Source organism: Emys orbicularis, chromosome 3 (assembly GCF_028017835.1).
Source record: "Emys orbicularis isolate rEmyOrb1 chromosome 3, rEmyOrb1.hap1, whole genome shotgun sequence".
Taxonomy (NCBI): Eukaryota; Metazoa; Chordata; order Testudines; family Emydidae; genus Emys; species Emys orbicularis.
This window is the reverse complement of record NC_088685.1, coordinates 85,849,449-85,870,515: the sequence shown is the minus strand read 5'-3', so window position 1 is coordinate 85,870,515 and position 21,067 is coordinate 85,849,449. Positions and strand designations below refer to the sequence as shown.

At 43.2% G+C, this 21,067-nt stretch overlaps 1 protein-coding gene across 1 annotated transcript in view; it reads right to left on the bottom strand.

The window, feature by feature from the left end:
* Positions 1-1,166: 1,166 nt before the first annotated feature.
* Positions 1,167-21,067, bottom strand: part of ARMC2 (armadillo repeat containing 2) — a 105,370-nt gene continuing 85,469 nt past the window's right edge. The window contains exons 14-17 of the mRNA XM_065400631.1: positions 18,078-18,191; positions 16,246-16,378; positions 7,611-7,771; positions 1,167-1,324 (exon numbers count right to left, since the gene is read on the bottom strand). Coding sequence (XP_065256703.1) covers positions 1,167-1,324; positions 7,611-7,771; positions 16,246-16,378; positions 18,078-18,191 — 566 coding nt within the window. The remainder of the gene's footprint in view (positions 1,325-7,610; positions 7,772-16,245; positions 16,379-18,077; positions 18,192-21,067) is intronic.

Sequence of the window (21,067 nt, the reverse complement as noted above, 5' to 3'; positions counted from 1 at the left end):
CACAATCAGCTATCCCAGCTCTCTCCAGCTCTAGTCTGGGCACTGATCCAATGGATCAGGGGCAGCCTTCTCTCCCCCTTTCTGTTGTGCATGACTAGTCCTATAATAAATTCTTCCTCTATTATTTCAAGGACAGAGCCAGGACTAGTCATGCATAACAGAAAGAGGGAGAAAGAAGGCTGCTCCTGATCCATTAGACTTGTGCCCAAACCAGAGCTGGAGAAAGCTGAGATAGTTGATCACCAACTTCCCTGTGATAAGGATAAAGCACATCATCCCTCCAGCAGAGAGGAAAAATAATCCCCAGCCAAGAATGGGGATGGTAGAGAGAGAGACTATCTCCCAGCAGCTTAGAGTAGGAGGCTAGAGTTTCCCCTCTCTCATCAATGAAGAGGGAAATCCCCAGGAGTGTGTAGAGAGGAGGGAAAGAGATGAGTTCCCCTTTTTGCGAAAAAGGGAGACAAATTCCATCTTACCATTTAAAAAAAATTCAAGCTCTTGTGCTTCATTTAAGAGAGCATCTTGTGAAAAGAACACACTCCAAAAGTAACATAGCAGCACATGCTCAGCTAGCATTTGCTATGGAATTTTATGTACGAGAAGAAGTACCAAGCCCAAGTCTGTAGATAAACGTAGTGTACTGCAGAACAATCTTCTTATAATGCATAGCTCCTTGCTGCCAGAGATTTCCCATGTGCCCATTGCTGGGGGGGGAGGGGGATCTAACAACTATAAGAAGTAAGTTTGGCAAACTATACAAATAGTCTTTTTTCAGCTGTAAACAAACTTTTCCACCAAAGAAACCCCCAACAGAATTTAATTACTAGAAAAGCCACATTACATCAATTACTTGATTTTTTTTTAAGCAGAGGTTTAAAGTGACATTATACAAATACTAATTTTCTCAAAAGATGGTATTCAATCTAGCTGTGAGATAAATTAATTTTATTCATTTTCCCCATAATGTCCAACATGCTTGCCAATGAAAATGTATAGGTAGCATCAGAAATAGTTAAATATACAATCTACATACAAAAATAATCAATCAGCACTTAATGGAGTTGTTTTCAATATATTAATAGCAAACCCTGTTTGCATTTACTACTACTATTTTAAAACAGCTGAAATATTCTGTGGTTTGTAGTAACAGTTTAGCAGCCCCCAGGTTAAAATGAAGTATTAGTTATAGGCTGAAGGAAGGAATGGCGGCTTTGAATTCTGTTGAGAAGCTTCTGTGCCACAGGCTTGAACTCTGTTTCCCAATAGAGTTTGTGATAGTCCCTTAAATCGCTGTCGAAGTTGTAATCCAATGCTAGTTCCTCATCTGTAACAGGGAAAAAATGTCAACTACGCTGAAGAATTAAAAACCCCTATGTATTATCACTAGGGCATGTACAATTTTTACCTGTTCTACATTCATAGTTTACAAACAACTTTGAGTTAAACTAAAAACCACTGTCTGAAGAGCTTAGTTCTAATGGAAAAACATGAATGCATTTGGGCTCAGAAAAATGAGTAAAAAAAATAGCATTGTGGGGGGTCTATATCACCTCTCAATGGCTTCACAATAGTTGTCTACAAATAACAGGTTTTTTTCCCTAAGTGCCAGCTTGGGAATTCGAAGTCAAGCTATGCTTGTTCTGGTTTGAACATCATCAACTGTAAGAGATTCTACAATTAAATGTAATTAACAAAGTTGTAGATGTACAAGCCAGGAGGTAATCCAGTTCATTCCTTTATGACTGTGTTGGCTCTTCCATAAATCACTCACTGGTAATCTGATTTGTTGTTTTCTCCAATTCTATCCAACGATATCCCTGATCCACCAATAGGAGGCTGGACTGATCAATACAGCATTTAAACCTGTCCACCTTACAGACACGTCCAAAGCAAGAAAGAACAGAAAAGTAGACTAGAGAAGATTAGACAGGTGGTCTTCAAATGTTGCTTCCTAAGGGGAGACTGGAGGAAAGTAAGATAGGAGAAGAAAACTATGACAAACAGGATTACTGGTGAGTAATCAATCTTATGTTCCTCTTCTCCCATTTTACCCAGCAACAGCCTTGACTATCTGATGTGGCAAGTAAGGGGGGAAGGAAAAAACAACAACAACCACCTAAGACAGGCTTACAGTGGAACTCAAAGGAACATGCTTCAGAATTTGGAATCCACTACAGGTGCCAAGCACAACTGATGCTTGTGGACAAATGTCTGAAAAGACTGAGGTTTCCCCTCCTCCCCCCTCCCCCCCCCCGCCAACATGACTGAGTTTTGGCTGAGTCAGTTCAGAAGAGGCCCCAAGGCAGAGCTACTTGCAATCCACATTTTGGCAAATCCAGCAATTACCTCAGGGAACAGGTATCAGAGGGGTAGCCGTGTTAGTCTTGGTCTGTAAAAAGCAACAAAGAGTCCTATGGCAATTTACAGACTAACAGATGTATTGGAGCATAAGCTTTCGTGGGTGAATACCCACTTCGTCATACGCATGTAGTGGAAATTTCCAGAGGCACGTATAAATATGCAGGCAAGAATCAGTCTAGAGATAACAAGGTTAGTTCAATCAGGGAGGATGAGGCCCTCTTCTAGCAGTTGAGGTGTGAACACCAAGGGAGGAGAAACTGCTTTTGTAGTTGGCTAGCCATTCATAGTCTTTGTTTAATCCTGAGCTGATGGTGTCAAATTTGCAAATGAACTGAAGCTCAGCAGTTTCTCTTTGAAGTCTGCTCCTCAAGTTTTTTTGCTGCAGGATGGATACCTTTAAATCTGCTATTGTGTGTCTAGGGAGGTTGAAGTGTTCTCCTACAGGTTTTTGTATATTGCCATTCCTAATATCTGACTTGTGTCCATTTATCCTTTTATGTAGGGATTGTACAGTTTGGCCAATGTACATAGTAGAGGGGCATTGCTGGCACATGATGGCGTATATTACATTGGTGGATGTGGGAACAGGTGGTAGATCCCATCCCCATGCAAAGCAAGTGTCCTTCTCTTTTTACTTTTATTCTTTGAGCATGTAGTGGAGGGGAACTGATTCCAACTCTATGACAGGATCTCAGCCATTTCCTCTATAGCAATGGAAGCCACTTGGCCTCTAGGCCATCAGAGAGAATTGAATGAGATCCTGGGCGGAAGCTTCCAAAGGCCATATTCTGAAATGGAGCTCTGCCCAAGCATGGGTGAGGGGGTTTCTGAGAAGGGCAGAGGGCTGTGGATGTCACACTGGGTTAAGTCATAGTTTAAGGCAAAGAGAGCTTGGAATGCCTGAAATACCAGCACACTGAAGTTGGCATTCCAAGGCAGGGGGCTGCAAGTCCCCCATACTGAGATGCCTAACTGAACATCACAGCCTGCAACGCTAGCAAATGTGGTTATGAGGGTGGAGATGAAAGGATGGGAGAAGCTGAACCCTACCGAAAGTAGTGGGGGAAAGCTACCTCCAAAGCAGGGACTTCCAAAGCTTAATAGAAAGGAAAAGCAATTAGTCCGAGGAGAAGAGCGCTGTCTCTGCAGCAAGAAACCCTGCAACGGATGGAGATGAAAGCAAAGCCAGGACCTCAGATCCAAACAAGCAGCAACATCGCCAAAGAAGCTCAAAATGAGTCTGACCACAAAGGGGCTCAGGGAGCGGACTCTGGAAAGGACAGATAAGGGATTCTGATGTCTGTTCTCAGAGAGAAATGCATTACCTAGCCCAGAGAGTGTTTTCATATATAAATTAACTGTCTCTGACAAAAGACCGGTATCTACTAAATAGGTAGAAATTACACTTATGGTCCATAACATGTTGAAGGAATGGGTAAAGGCCCTGGCTGAGGGGCCCTGGATCAAAAGGTCATTGCAGCATATTGTATATACACACACAACTGCAGCAAGCAGGCTATGAAAGTCTTGGAAAGGACAGGAGGCAGAGACTAGACCAAAGAGAATAGTGCAGACCTGGAGCTGAAGAGTCCCCACAGGGATGCAGATTACAACGATGGGCTATATGAATGGGGATCCTCTGTGGAAGTACAGTAACTCCTCACTTAAAGTCGTCCCAGTTAACGTTGTTACGTTGCTGATCAATTAGAGAACATGCTCATTTAAAGTTGTGCAATGCTCCCTTATAACGTTGTTTGCCAGCTGCCTGCTTTGTCCACTGCTTGCAGAAAGAACAGCCCGTTGGAGCGAGCTGGTGGGGGCTTGGAACCAAGGTGGACCGGAAGCCCCCCTAAGTTCTCTGTGTGGCAGCTGCCCAGTAGGCTATCAATTTCCAGGCAGTTCATCTGTCCCTCCCCCCACTGCCGTGTGCTGCTCCTGTCCTCTGTCTTGGAGCTGCTACCGGGAGCCTCTTGCTTGCTGTGCAGACAGGCAGGGAAGAGGGGTGCTAATGTCAGGGTATCCTCCTCCCCCTGCTCCTGTACCTCATCTCCACAGAGTGGGAGGGGGACACACAACAGGACTCAGGACAGAGGGAGCTTACTGGCAGCAGCTGCTGTCTCAACTTGCTGATCTATTTAAAAAAAGGCAGTGTACTTAAGAGTGGGGTCAGAGTACTTAAAGGAGCAATGCACGTCTCTCTCTCACACACACGGTGTGTGTCTCTGTCTCTCTCTGCCATGCTGTCTCCCTTCCCTCCATTTGTGCTGCCTTGTAGAGTGTGAAGCTACATTAACAACGTGTTAACCCTTGAGGGCTCAGCCGAGTGCTAGTTCATCATTTATCAGTAAGGCATTCCCTGGGAAATATCCCACCCTCTGACTTCACCACCTCAGCCAAGCTTCACAATCATCATTGCTGTGTACAGTATTAAATTGTTTTTTTTTAAACTTAAACTGTGTATGTGTAGATATATAAAATATAGTCTTTTGTCTGGCAAAAAAAATTCCCTGGAACCTAACCCCCCCATTTACATTATTTTTTATGGGGAAATTAGATTCACTTAACACGGTTTTGCTTAAAGTAGCATTTTTCAGGAACATAACTACAACATTAAGCGAGAAGGCACTGTATGTATCCAGGGACAAATCATGTAGTCGGAAATGGTCTAATCTCCCAACTCTCTTCTCAATGTGGAAATCAAGGGGTATCTCCTGCACTACAGAGCACCTGGATGCCATCCCAGGAGTGAGACCAACACACTGCTTCTGCATGGTGTGGTGGAACCCATGACTACAGCATAGAGTGCAGGCTCTGTACCATGAGAACTGGGGGCAGGAGTGACCTGTGAGAGGATGCCCATAAGAGAGGAGGCCAATACTAGGCCATAGTGGAATATAAGTGTATTTAGACCCCCCCTACTGCCCACGTGTAAATGAGGTAGGGGACAATTGGGTTGACACATTAAAACCCACGGAAGAGGAAGGAGGAAAAATTGTGATGTGATCATGGGAACCAAGCTGCCCAATATCACAAGGTACACAGCTGCAGACAAGCCCCAGGTCTGCTGTTCCTGCAGGAACTCCTGCAATGGAGTAACTGAAGCAACTATGCAGAGTGAGGAAGTGCCAGGCTGAAGAGCCCTGCAGAGGCAGTTAGTAGAGCAAGGGGGAAGAGGGTCTCGGGGGCAGCGAAAAAGCACCTGTCCCTCAGAGAAGAGGTTATTTACTGGATGGACTGTGACAGAGCCGCTGGAAAGGGGAGGAGAGCTGCTTCTGCAACTCAGAGTGCAAGGGTCTAAAAAGGGGCAGAAAAAAGGAATGGCTTTCCTTGCTGCTGTCCTTCCTGACTCTTCTCTCTCTGCAGACTTTTTATTTCCCACTCTCCTTTTCCTTCACCTTTGTCTACGTTATTATATGCATCTTCTTGCTAGAGATGGTTAGTGAGGCTAGTGAACTGTGGAGCGGCAATCACCTTGCTCCAACTCACAGGAGTCCAACAAACGAGGGGAAAGGGCTGGCCTGCCGCTTAGGTACAGTCTATTAATTGACTGAAATTTCTTCCTACTTCCTGACTGGTAGAACCTTACTGCTGATAATCAAGGTGTATAATGGGTATAATGGCAGGAGACGGTTGCAGGCCAATATTAACTCACTGTTGTCACTACCAAAATTCGATGACTCCAAACACACACAGGAAGCAGATCTGGTGCGTAAGAGTGCCATTTGTACAGTCACTCTTCTTACCATAAATTTGAGGAAGATTAACTTTCCAGTTAAATTTTGATTTAAATAAGCATCCTTACATGCTACAACTAAAATTGTAATTGCAGAAGGACACCCGACTGATGGCAGATGAACAAGCTAATGGGAGTAATCATGTATTGTGTCAACATCTTAATAGCTGGAGGAAGAAAATGTTAAATGAAAAGGAAAAACCCAGTAGCACTAAGAACGATCCAAAACGAAGATGCAGTCACCACTGGACGGCAGACCTTTCAGGAATGATTGTGACTGACTAGTACATTTGTGCTTTGGTTGGAGAAATGCTAAGAGGTGCACTATTGATTGTGCAATGAGTATTTTTAGACAGATGCCTTATCTTATCATGCAGTACAGTGCGATCTATCACTGCACAGCAAGGAAAAATAAAGCAAATAAATTACTTAGTAACTTTGCAGTAAACACAAACCACCACTTCTCGCATTCTAGAAATGTCCACAGCAGACTGGGGGGCATCTCACTTAGCAGGTCTTCCCAACTACCAGCCAATCCTTGCCTTAACAATATACAACTTTTCAAGAAATTAAAAAAAATTGTAAATCAAAATTAACCAAAACGTTTGCCTCACTTTCTTTTGGATTTTTTTTTCTGTGTGTTTTTATGAAGGCAATTGGAAGAGGCTGACTCAGTGAGTATAATACAAAGGAAAGTAGTGAACATAAAATAAAGGGGTAAGATTAAGTACAGAAACTATGCACTATTATGTACAATTTGAAAACAAATGTATCAGGCAGTAATAGGAACTCGTTTATCTACATGCCACTAGATGTCATTTCTCTGCTTGTTTTTCTCTGAGACACAGGCCCTGGCATGGGGGGAGCAAGGCAGGGGTTACAGGGAGTCTTGAAAATATAGGGAGATAGGAGGGTGGACCATGGAACTTGTAGGTGGGAATGGGGGAGTGCAAGGAGCCCCTGGCATGTGCAATGAGCTCAGCCTACAGAAGCAACAAAGTGTGCAACTCTCTAGTGCATTAGGGGAAATGTCTTATTCCCTTGTGCTGCCCAGTGGTCTCTGTATTCACAATCAAGGTTAGTTAAGCAGCTGAACGTCTGATCGAGTGCTTCTGTAAATCCCTACATTGCTTTGGAGGGGAAGAAGGGCCCAGTTCCAGTGAAAGGTGTACTTTGCACTGTGAGTATATAGGGCAGTTGAGTCAAACAAGCAAAGAACTGTTGGTGAAAGACACTAGGTAGCTTACTGACTGGCAAAGCAGCAGAACTGGGACTGGAATGGCAATGGTACAAAAAGGCATTGGTGACTACCTATATCTGCCATGAAGGAGGAAAAGCATGGAAAAAACATGGAGATAGTAGCTGCTGTGAATGGGCAAAGGTCATTGTGTCATTGAGTAATCCATGAACCGCTAAACTGTTTAAATACATTGCATCCCATGCACAGATACTTCCTTGGTTTTACTCCTGTCTTGTTCTGCTCTGAGGAAAAGGTAATGAGATTGTTAACGCTTACCTAAAAATGATGCAAGCAGCACTAGCAGAGTATTGATATCTTCTTCTTCAAAGCATGATGCAGCACTTGTGATATTTTCACTATAGTTCCACAGCGTTTTGCATATCAAGCAAGCCAACTGCCAGTCTGTAGGCCCAAAGTCTCTTAAACAATCAACTAACCTGTTAGTATGAAAAAAAAAAAAAAAGTTTTAATGTTCTGTTCAATTTTATTCTCTCTTGTTCCATTCAAAATCAAACCAGTCTTAAAACATGTGCAGACCCAGCCCCTTCTAGGGGTGCAGGGAAACAGGGGCATCAGCACAATACTAAGCTTAACCTTCTTCCTCATTATACTGCCCCTTCTTTTTCAAGTTCAGTGAAGCCTGGCCGCACTGCAGATCACCTGTTCCTGCGTTGTGTTCCACCAGCGTGCATTCTGTTGGCGACATCACAGCCACTACAGAACTCTACCGCACAGCAAAGCCAGCGCAGAGTGGATCAGATAAGAACAGATTTTTGCCCAAGAAGTGGCAGTTTCGAAAAGCTCTCTTTTACAACCAGGGTTCCAGAATTAAGCCACATCTACAATCCTGGGCAGGATGAACCTCTGGGGGGAGGGTGTGGGGGGGAAGTTATAGGGGCATGACTGCCCCATAGCACCTCCTGCTGGACAAATGTGGCACTGTCAGCATTCCCTGAGGCAGGTTTCCTCAGCTCTCCACACACAGATCTGTATGGGAGATGTGGCTTAGCCCTGTGGCAAAAATCAAACACAGGGTACACCTTCCTGGGTAGCAGAAGTCCAACTAAAACGTCCCAACAAACAAAAAAGTTTCTTCTGCCCTTGAGGGCTTCTTTTCAGCCCACTCTTCGGGTCTTGTTCCATAAAGAGGACTACCTTTGAGAGTCTTTCTGGCTCTGGGATAGAGCATCTGGCCTCCAGGCTGGTTCCCCTGGAGTACTGTTCTCAGCCCGATAGGCTGTTCCTTGTGTCTTCCCCAGCGCTGATACAGAGCAATAGGCCCTCAGGCTGGTTCCACCCTGGAGTACCTGGCCTCTTGCAAACCCTGGTTCAGGGCTTTCCACAAGAGCCTCCCCATTCCCTGTAATTCCACTACAGACTGATCTTTCAGTTCTTTCATAAGGCCTAGGAGTCCATTCAGCTGTCACCTCCTTAGTCCTGTCCCCTCAGACTGGGAAGCAGCTAATTAATTATGGCACAGGTGTGGCTAGCCCCATCTCTCCTTAAAGGGGCCAATCACCCTGTGTGACACCCCACTTATGACCGAATATATGTAAGAATCAATCCTGGTGAAAGAGTCATTCTATCTAGCTACTGCTAATTGAAGAACGAGAAATCAGGATCAAACCCTTTGCTTCCTTTCAAGCTATATATCAGAGAAGGAAGAGCCCCAGGATCCTGGAGAATCAGCATATCCGGCTACTCTCAGAGTTCAAGTTCCCAAGTTGCTTCTTTTGTGCTGTTTCCTGAGAGAGACAACACAGGATTTGGACCCTTATTTTCAGTTTTGATCCTGTTGGGCTTGCACTGTCTGAAGAGTGGAGCTTTGAAATTTGGGGTTCATTTGGTCCCACAACTCAAAGTGAAATTCATCTGAAACTGCTGAGCTGAATTCATATTAAAAGAGGTAAAACCTGTTGGTTTAGATGTGAAACATTAGGCCATGTTCACCACCAGTATTGGGCCCTGCCTGTGACCAAGGTTTCCATGTGAAGGGGGAATGCTGTGGGCTCGCAGGGCTGCACATAAAAAAAAAAAAAAAAAAAAGTTGCCAATAAACAGCAAGCCTGCCAATATCCAAAACAATTAACATTGCAGTCAATTGGATGGATTTGGTTTCAGGCAAAATATTTCTATTAATAGAAAGTTGTCATTAACAGAGTTGCTGTTAAAATGGGAACCTGCAACCATCTATCCTCAAAAAGCGAAAATAACTGTCAGCAAAAGAAAAAGAAAAAAGCACCAGGTTACCAGAGGTGATACTATGCAACATCAGCAGGCCAGCCTCGCTGTACAGTGGCATTTTGGTGCTGGGCTTTTTCCAGTCCTTCCCCTGAAACCTCTGGCTGAAAAAAGATGGGAGGCACACATAGGTTCTGTAAACGCTATTAATCAACAGCTCTCCCAGATCGGTGATGCACTCCTGGAGCTACATAATTGTACCTCCAACGATATGGTTTGCTCAGAGGCAAAATGACTGCAAGAGAAACTGTCTACTTATCCTTTCATGGTAGCCCTCACTGCGTGGTACAAGGTGTTGAACAAAATCAGCACAATGAACAAGCAGTTTCAGGGAAATGATATGGACGTTAGTATGGCATGCAGATTAATACAAACAGCAGCAGCAGCCTTCCACAATTATCATGAAACAGGTTTCGAAACAGCAGTTGAGAAACCCAAAGAAATGGCACCTGACTTGGATGTAGAATGAGCATTTCCATTTATTCACTCAAGGGGGAGAAAGACTTATCTGAAGATGGAGGAGCTGATGGTGAAATGGATACAAAAGAGAAGTTCAGGACTGATTTTTTAAAAGACAGTTCTGAACATTGTCATTACAGAAATTTACAGCAGGTTTAAGGAATTTGTAGCTATGTATGACTTCTTACATATATTTCCCAAACTGGATGATGACGTTGGAAAAAGCATGTAAAGAACTGGCTGCAACTGAAGCAGACTTATCAGCTAACTCAATGGATGAACTTGTGACATTAAAATGTATTTTGAATAAAGATGAAGTAAAAACTCTGCGTTAGATTCTGAACTTTATCATTAAGAACAAACTGCATTTAGTATTTCTCAATGTTTACACAGTATATCTCACGTATTTATCAATTCCTATTACTGTGGCTTCAGCTGAAGGCTCTTTCTCCAAGATCAGAAAGACTTATTTATAGTCTCAAATGTCATAGGAGAAATTGAGTGCTTTAGCTCTATTGTCTACTGAAAGTCGAGTTGGAAAGCAGTTGGACTTCACAGAATTGATTAATACTTTTGCAATCACAAAGGGAAGAAAAATTGTGTTGTAGTGATTCTATCTGCATACAGGGTGAACTATTTTACTTATTTTTAAATTTATGATTATTTACTTTGCCTATTTCAGGCCACAGACTGATTTCTGGTTTAACTCATCAGTTATGTAACTGATGGTAACCTGCAGTGGATTCTACATTATCTGATTAAGTGTTTTGCTTCTACAGATATATAATTTCAGCAGGTATCACCACCAGTTAGGATTAAAAAAAAAACAAAAAAACAAACATAGGGTAAGTGGTAAGCCAACCAGTTGTCATTTATTTTTATCAGTATCATATTGGGAGGGTCTTAGCTTTAAATATTGCTTCCTTTCTTTGTACTTATTAGTAGAACCATCTTGTCTATTTGTGGTGATGCCAACTGAAAAGTGAAAACTGTATGGCACTTTATGACTTATCAATCCACAGCTGAATCCACGGTTATTTTAATGATTGACTTATTTTGTAAAAGTGTGACTTTCTAATTGCTGAGTAGTTAGCAAAGGTTTTACTATTTCAAGTTTTCCTATAGCACTTGCTGAAAAAACTAAAATACTGGCGTTTTGTTTGCTACATAAGCAGATTCCATTTGGAGGATTTTCAAAGAACAATATAAAACAGGCCAAAAAGATAATTTGAAGAGCAAGTACCATAAGACTAAAACAGTAATAGCAAAAAAAAAAAAAAAAAAAAGGAAGTACCTCAGAAGCAGGAAGCCTACCAAACAATCAGTGGGGTCACTGGATGAGTGAGATGTTAAAAGGAGCACTGAAAGAAGCCAAGGCCACTGAGGAGAAGCTAAATGAATTCTTTGCATCGGTCTTCACTGTAGAGAATGTGAGGGAAATTCCCACACCTCAGCTATTCTTTTTATGTGACAAATCTGAGGAACTGTCCCAGATTGAGGTGTCAACAGAGGTGGTTTTGGAATAAAATGATTAAACAAACAGTAATATATCACCAGGACCAGATGGTATTCACACAAGAGTTCTGAAGGAACTCAAATATGAAATTGCAGAACTACTAACTATGGTACGTAACCTATCATGTAAATCAGCTTCTGTACCAGATGACTGGAGGATAGCTAATGTGACGCCAATTTTTTTTAAAAGGCTCCAGAGGTGATCCTGGCAATTACAAGCCAGTAAGCCTAACTTCGGTACTAGGCAAACTGGTTGAAATTATAGTAAAGAACAGAATTATCAGACACATGGATGAACATGATGTGTTGGGGAAAGATCATTACAGCTTTTGTAAAGGGAAATCATGCCTCACCAATCTATTAGAATTCTTTGAAGGGGTCAACAAACATGTGAACAAGGGTGATCCAGTGTATCTAGTGTACTTGGACTTTCAGAAAGCCTTTGACGAGGTCCCTCACCAAAGGCTCTTAAGCAAACTAAGCAGTCATGAGATAAGAGGGAAGGTCCTCTTGTGGATCAGTAATTGGTAAAAATACAGGAAAGAAAAGGGAGTAATAAATGGCCAGTTTTCAGAATGGAGAGAGGTAAATAATGGTGTTCCCCACTTCAGGTGATCCGTTTCAGGGATCTATACTGGAATCAGTGCTGTTCAATATATTCATAAATGATCTGGAAAGGGGGTAAACAGTGAAGTGGCAAAGTTTGCAGACAATACAAAATTACTCAAGATAATTAAGTTCAAAGCCGACTGTGAAGAATTACAAAGGGATCTCACAAAACTGGGTGATGGGGCAACAAAACAGCAGATGAAATTCAATGCTGATAAATGCAAAGTAATGCATACTTGAAAATATTATCCCAATTATACAAACAAAACAATGTGGTCTAAATTAGCTGTTACCACTCAAAAAAGAGATCTTGGAGTCATCATAGATAATTCTCTGAAAACATCTGCTCAATGTGCAGCGGCAGTCAAAAAAGTGAAGTGAATGTTAGGAACCATTAGGAAAGGGGTAAATAAATAAGACAGAAAAAATTGTAATGCTTCTATATAAATCCATGGTATACCACTCCTTGAATAATGCATGCAGTTCTGCTCACCCCACCTCAAAAACATACATTAGAAATTAAAAGGTACAGAGGAGGACAATAAAAGTGCTTAAGGGTATGGAACAGCTTCTATATGAGGAGAGATTAAACAGACTTGGACTGTTCAGCTTGGAAAAGAGACGACTAAGGGAGGCTATGATAGAGATCTAGAAAATCATGAATGGTCTGGAGAAAGTGAATAAGGAAGAGTTATTTACCCCTTCACATAACACCAGAACCAGGAGTCACCCAAAGAAATTAATAGGCAGCAAGTTTAAAACAAATAAAAGGAAGTCTCTCTTCTCACAATGCACAGTCAATATGTGGAACTTGTTGCCAGGGGATGTTATGAAAAGAATTAGATAAATTCATGGAGGATAGATCCATCAATGGCTATTAGCTACGATGGTCGGGGATGCAACCCCATGCTCTGGTTGTCCATCCTTGGACTGCCAGATGCAGGGACTGGATGACCGGGGATGGATCACTTGATGATTGCTCTGTTCTGTTTATTCCCTTTGAAGTGTCTGCCACTGGCCATTGTCTGACCCATTATAGCCATTTTTATATTCTTCTGTAATTAAGCATATTTGTTAACTTGCTTTAAACCATGCACTTGCAGTTGGGGTTATCAGCAGAAATAATTCATAAATTAGGTGCAATGTATAAACTGTATCTCCCTTGCCTTTTAGTATGATAGATATAATAAAAAACATTATCAATATTATATTTAATTCTGTTTTAATTTTGGATTCCCCCACCCCAAGTGTGACAGGGAAAATTATACTTAAAACAGCATCAGACTAGAGAGTCTTCATTCTTTATATAAATTATAAATCACAGCAAAATACTGAAATAGTAGCCAAATTTTAAACTCTTAAAATCCATAATTTTCCAAAGGTCTAATTAGCCTCTATGCTTCTGGAAGGTTGTTTTCTTAAATAATGACATCCAGGGCCCCCAAAATACCCACTCTTCCCACCCCAAATAATGGGACCATAGATCCAGTCCTTACTGCAGTACTTTGCATATTAGTTTGCACAGTGCATTACAAATGTGCTGGACGCTATGGTAGAAGTGCTTCAGAAATCCTAAAATGCATTAGTAGAACCACTATTGTAAGTTGTGCTGTGTGTGGATACATCAGAATGGTTCTTCCAAAACCAGTATTTGTGTGGCTGCTCTAAATGGTTAAAAATGATGCAACAAACCATTTTATGTAATGAAATCTCTGAAATGGCTTCCTCACTTAGGATAGATGCACCCTAAGGGTGCCTTCACTGTACAGTTAGTCCAGGTGATTGGCACCCAGGTGTGAGCAGCCACTGCAATGCCCTACATGAGTTTCTGGGTCTTCACTGGTGCTACTGTCCCTTGTGTGTATCACTAGGATTCTGGGAGTATTTCCCAGGGTTCTTTGTACTGCAGGAAGCTGAGCCTCTGATTCTTTTCCAATGAATTATGGGAGGACATGTCTGTCCTCCTGGGCACGCAAGGGGAATTGTGGGAAGGCACTGGAGAACTATTAGTACTCAAATGTCTTAGCCTGTACCCTCAATGAAAAATATACAGGTTACCAGCCTGAGTGAAAGCAGAACCCAGGCTCTAACCCAGGTGTCGGCAACCTTTCAGAAGTGGTGTGCCGAGTCTTCATTTATTCACTCTAATTTAAGGTTTCGCATGCCAGTAATACATTTTAACGTTTTTAGAAGGTCTCTTTCTATAAGTCTATAATATATAACTAAACTATTGTTGTATGTAAAGTAAATAAGGTTTTTAAAATGTTTAAGAAGCTTCATTTAAAATTAAATTAAAATGCAGAGCCCCCCCGGACTGGTGGCCAGGACCTGGGCAGTGTGAGTGCCACTGAAAATCAGCTCGTGTGCCGAAGGCGGCACGCGTGCCATAGGTTGCCTACCCCTGCTCTAACCCATACCTCTATCTCTGCTAGCTATCATGGGTTCAAGGCACCACTAAGAGGTGTGAGAGGTTTGTGCGTGTGGATGGGAGTTGGGTTAGGGGCAACACCCAGGTAAGAGCCCAGGCTAACTTTGCAGTGAAGTCACACCCTAAGAGAAGGACGCAGCTGCCAGCATTACCACCAAAGCAGTGCTCTTCAATAAAATAGTCTGGACTGTAAGAGTTTATACAAGCAAGACAGTTCTTGCTTTAACAAGAGGTCTGGCTGGATGAATCTAGGGCTGGGCTAACTAGCTGCAAGAAGTTTGGAGTCCACCTTAAGGAGGGTTTTGATTAAGCTTTTACTACCTTGTTCTGCAAAACATTACTGAACCCTAAAGGTATATTTATTTTTTAATATCTTGCAATTCTTTTCATGTAAGCAATTTTGTCTAGAATGTCAGTTTTCTACTGGAAACGCTGTTCTGGGAGAAAACAGAAGTTGACAGCTAAATAGGTTTTGTTCATGAATTTTTGTTGTTCCCGTCACTTAAAAGTGCACTCCCTTCTCTCATCAGCAACCTTCCTTCCATAGATCAACCCTGCAATAACCTCTCCACAAACTGAGCTAAATGGGACTATATGATGGACTTAACCCTATCACCTGGAAGGCAAGGGAGAGAACCCCAATTAGTCATGTGCCACACCTGGGTGGATGTGTGATTAACTAAGTGCCTCCTGGCTAGAGGAAGTGGAGTTATGCCTTATAAGTAGACCGAGGGGGCTCAGCTGTGCAGAAAGATTGCCAAGGAGATAGGTGTCTCTGGTGGAGAGAAGCCCTGGAACAGGGTTTAACAGTCAGGAAACAACGGAGGAAGAACACTACAGGACCACATTAGGCTCCAACTGGGCAAACCCTGAGGTAGAGCCAACAAGAGAATTACAGTGAAGCCTGAGAGGGTCTGAAGGATTATAAGTTTGAAAATTTGTTTGAACTTTCATTTGGGCTTGTTTGTGCTGCCCTGGAAGAGTTTTAGATTTTCATGTGACTTGGCTGGAGGGCGAAACCACAGAACATGCAGAAGGAGAAGGTGCAGGCTGACAGAGAATATTGCAGGTTCCAGGGAGCCTAGTAGGTGCCAGATGATGACCCCATGCAATACTGCGACCAGAGAAGAGGGGGTGCCCACAAAAGTATGCTACTACAGGCTCTTTTGGGATTACATCAAAGCTGCTCCTTACTCTGCTAGAGGAGATGGTGCACGGTGATACGTGGTACTCCTCCTATGGGATAAGTGTACTATATCTAATTAACTTTGAACCTCCAGCAAGCCAAGGAGCAAGACATTGAAATTGGAGAATCAAACTCTAATCTATTGTGTGGCAACATGGAGTCAACCCTGAATGGTATCTCAATGCCAAAAAACAGTACACAAAAATACATTATGCTTTCTTATTTCCTCCATTTGAAAGTTAAACAATAAAATTAGATTATTTGCCAATAACTGGAATGTTCTTATCAAATCATCTGCACAGTTCCATACTCAGACTTGGTGAAGCACTTGCATAACTCCAAAGAATGGGGAAAATATAGCAGAAATCCCGACAGGGAACAACTGCTTATAACATAGAATCATCATCTAAAGCCACTTCATTGTGATCAAGACACTTGATACCCCTGATCAGGATTTTTTCACCTGAACTTACTTCTTAATTCCTCCTTCTTCCTTTAGTATAGCTCGTTTGTTCTTATCCACAGTAAGGTTTAGCAGAACTCCACAGGCAGAAAAGCAGACATCTTGATGTTTGGCATCGAGCAAAGCAATCATGAACTTGTATACTGGATTGTACAGCAGGAAACAAAATCATCCTCAAGAAACATGGACTTGCACTGTACTTATTACATTTGTATGCTTAGAGGACAGTAAGAAGCATTTAATTGAAGCACACAGAACTACCTGAAAACGTTACCTGATGACATATTGTTTGTAATGTTGCTAGAGTAGTCTGAGATTGGATATCAGCCATAACCCCATGAAGTTTGAGTACGGATTCCCCTAATCCCGCAAAAGGAATTCTGGTTGCCTTTTATATTTGTGTTTTCATATTAAATTGCTATATTTTTACTGTTGGTTTTGCCAAACTGAAACTAAAACAATACTGCAATTTATTTTTCATTTAGCAGTACTACATCCTGATATTGGAATGAATCGTAGGGGCAAAATTTTCAAACTGTGATACCTAAAAATTAGGTACATAAATCCATCTTTTGGGCACCAGAGGTGTTGAACTCCCATTTACTTCAGTAGGAGCTGCAGGTGCTTATCACTAGGGCTCCGTGTCTGTCACAGAGGTCGTGGAAGTCACGAACCTCCGTGACTTCTGCAGGGGCCAGTGGGGCTGACCAGGGCTGCCCAAACAGCTGGCTCGGGCCAGCTGCTGGAGTGGCCCAAGTGACAGCCACACCAGCTGCAGCTGCTCCAGCTGGAAGCCCAAGGACCGCTGCTGGGTCCGTGGCTGCTCCGGCAACCCGCCTGGGGACTGCTGTCTCCGGGGCTGCTCCCGTGGTCCGTGGCCCCTGGCAGCTGGTGCCATTGGCCCCGGGCGCACCCCCCCCCCCATATTTAATCACAGATATTTTTAGTATAAGTCATGGACAGGTCAAGGGCCATGAATTTTTGTTTATTGCCCCTGACCTGTCCATGACTTATTAAAAATACCATGACTAAATCGTAACCTTACTTATCACCTCTGAAAAAAATCAAGCCACTTGTATCTGGATGCCTAAAAGGGGGTTTAGGTACTTACTGTCAGGCACCGAAGTTTGAACATTTTGTCCGTTGGGCCTAGCAAGAGCTACATCTGAACATGCTCCTAGCCTGGGGCAGAGCTCCAGATAAGAGAGAAATGCCATTACAGGCCAAGAAATTTAGAGAGAGGCGGTGTTTAGTTAAACTTTTACAAGATACTTTCTCCAGATTGCAAAGATCTGGCATTTGCCCTAAAGCTCCTCTGCCATGAAAAGGAAAAAAAGCAATGAGAATGCTGGCATCTTACACCTCACCCAGAGGCAAAAGGGGGCTCTCTCTTGGTGAGGGTGACAAATGTTTTAAGATGCATGTCACAGAATGCTGTACACACTGTCACATGTGGGAACCAGAGACCCACAAATGTGAACCCTTATGAATATTTAAGCTGGAGTTTCATTTTACACAGAACTATTGAGGACATCTAGTCAAAGTGAACTTTAGGAATCTGGGGAGCCAGGGGAAAATTTCAAGACTATTTATTATTATTTTAAAGAACAAACAATTTCTGCGGGTGTAGATTTTTTGAAGAAAAATGTATTCCCGCACTCATTATCTAAGTTTTAATAACATTCATCTAAATTAAACCAATAAATGCTGTTTATGCTGTAGCTATAGAATTTTCAGTGCCATATTACACGCTTGTATGTTTCGAGTTATAGATGCTGAGTGGCACAGGTGCCTATCTAAAGAGCTTACACAGAATCACTACTAATGCAAAAGTAAACTTACCCTTCCTTTGTATGATGAAGTCACAGATTTCAAGGTATTGGGAAAGATTGCCAAAGACTCTAACAGCCTCCAGAATTCCATCCATATTGCTGCTCATTAGCAGCTTTAGAAGTACTATTTGTTTGCAGAGAAAAAAAAAGGTACAGTTATTACTTATAATGTATATAGCACCAAATGTGCCACTAGGGTCTTTACAGATACACGGAGAACCCTTCAAGGCAGGATTCTCAAACTAAATGGACAAAGTAAACATGGGAGGAGGGGGGGGGGGCCTGGATGAAAAGACAGGACAGACAGACAGAAAGGTGATGCTTAGAGAACATATATTGTTGGTTCCATTTTTAATCATCTGTTTAGTCAACACTTCCTTGAAAGGAGGAGTAGGGTTTGTGTTTTAAGGAGGGACGTGAAGGGGACAATGGGAAGAGACACCCTGAACTGGCTCAGAGAAGAATTTCCAGACACAGAAGGTGGATTGGATAAGAATGGTATAAGACTATACACACAGCAGTTAATTTGGCAACGGGGGTGCAGTGAAGGGGGTAAGCGGAGGAGTGAAATGAGACTAAAGCATACGGATCTGGCAGGAGCTAAGTTGTGTGGGCCTTTGAGACTTGTCACGGGGAGAAAAGCTGGTGAAGAGACCTGAAAAAGGGCTATGCATGGTTGGAGTGATGGGCAAGGTAGATTATTTTGCTCTGTTTTTCCTGTGATGTTTTGAATGGACTGAGGTGAGAATTCAGAAGGCCAAAGAGGAGGCAACTTCCATAGTGTAGGAGAGAAATGATCAGGGCCTGGAAAGGGGGATTTTGCAGTGGGAACAGAGAGAAATGGAGGATTCTCAGACATTCTAATGGGAAAACTGCAGGACTTAGGGACTGTTTGTGGGAGAGAAGACGAGGAAATCACAGGGAATATCAAGATTGCAAGTCAATCTCACTGGAAGGATGGTAAAGTTGCTGACAGTGATAGAGAAGGGAGGGATAGATGATGATAAATGCATCCCTTATTCAGCTAATATTCCCACTGATGGCAATGGAAGTTTTGTCTTTGTTAAGGACTGCAGGACTGGATCTTTAATCACCCAAGATCTATCAGGGATGTTACATCTTTATATAAATACAATATTTATATTAAAAATACAAATCTTTTCTTATTAACTAGTTTGTGCCATCAAAATATCTACATTTAGAGAGGTGGTACTGTTTAGCAATAATCATTCAACTACAAATCTTGCTTCCCCATCAGCTCTCCTGTAAAACCGGACACATTCTAATGGTGTTATCAGCATTAAATGTCCAACCATTTTTTTACTCTCCTCATTTTGAAAAAGTGAACTTAAATGTACACTACAGTTCCATGAATGAATAATGCTTTTCCTAAGTACAACAGATTGTCAATAGAGCGATTCTGATTACAGAAATAGAAACAGTAAGCTCTATATAGCATATGACAGTTCACATAGTATCTGCTCCAGGGCCGGCTCTAGGATTTTTGCCGCCCCAAGCAGAAACAATTTTGGCTGCCGTCCCCCCCCCCCTGTTTTTTTCTTACCCCAACCCCGGCCCCGCCTCAGCTCCGCCCCTTCCCCAAATCCCCAGCCCTGCCTCCTCCCCCCAGGCTCTCAAGCCTAGGAGGGAGAGGGAGAAACGGCGCGTGCGCCGCGGCCACTCGGAGTCTCCCCCTCCCTCCCTCCCAGGCTCTCAAACCTGGGAGGGAGGGGGAGCAGCGGCGCGCGAATCAGCTGTTTCGCGCGCCGCGGCCGCTCGGGATCTCCCCCTCCCTCCCAGGTTTGAAAGCCTGGGAGGGAGGGTGAGCAGCGGCGCGCGAGCGGCAGCAGCGGAGGTGAGCTAGGGCAGCCGGGGCACATTTTTAGGGGCGGCATTCTGGCGCCAGCCATGCCGCCCCTAAAAATGTGCCGCCCCAAGCACCAGCTTGTTTTGCTGGTGCCTAGAGCCGGTCCTGATCAGCTCCCTGTAGGCAAAAAATGGTTACTAACCTGTTCTAACTGTTGTTCTCTGAAATGTGCTGCACATGTCCATTCCACAACCCATTCTCCTTCCCCTCTATATCAGAGTCTCTCCAGTATGAAGGAAATGAGAAGGGTTGGGGGCAGCTCTGCCATTTATACCATCATACAGCAGCACAAGGCAGCACAGGGTACATGCACCGCCCTGACAACGGTACATGAGTGTGCGCACACCTGACGTGGAATGGATATGTTCAATACATATCAGAGAACAACGGAAACAGACCAGGTTTGTAATTGTTTTTTCTTCAAGTGATTGCCCGTGTCCATTCCACTTCAGGTGACGTACAATCACTTCAATCTGGAGGCAGGATTGGCATCTACATGAACAACAATTGAAAGACTACACATCTAAATCTGGTGTCATCTCTAGACCAGTGTTTCCCAAACTTGGGACGCCGCTTGTGTTGGGAAAGCCCCTGGTGGGCCGGGCCGGTTTGTTTACCTGCCTCATCCGCAGGTTCGGCCGATCGCAGCTCCCAGTGGCCGCGGTTCACCGCTCCAGGCCAATGGGAGCGGCGACCAGGACGTCCCTCGACCCACACCACTTCCAGCAGCTCCCATTGGCCTGGAGCAGCAAACTGCGGCCAGTGGGAGCCACGATCAGCCGAACCTGTGGATGGGGCAGGTAAACAAACCGGCCCGGCCCGCCAGGGGCTTTCCCTACATAAATCGGCTTCCCAAGTTTAGGAAACACTGCTATAGACTATTGAAAAATGGTACAATGAGAAGCAAAAGTTTGCACTGAAGACCAAGGTACCGCTCTACAAATGTATAAAATAGGCACATGGGCTAGAAAGGCTACAGAGGCATGTGAGATTGGTTGAATGAGCTAGCACCCTATTTGATGGAGTCACATTGGTCATGTCATAGCACTAACGTATACAAGAAGAGATCCACAACAAGGTTCTTTGAGATGAGTCTGGAAGGCCTTTCATTCTTGTCTGCAATTGCCACAAAC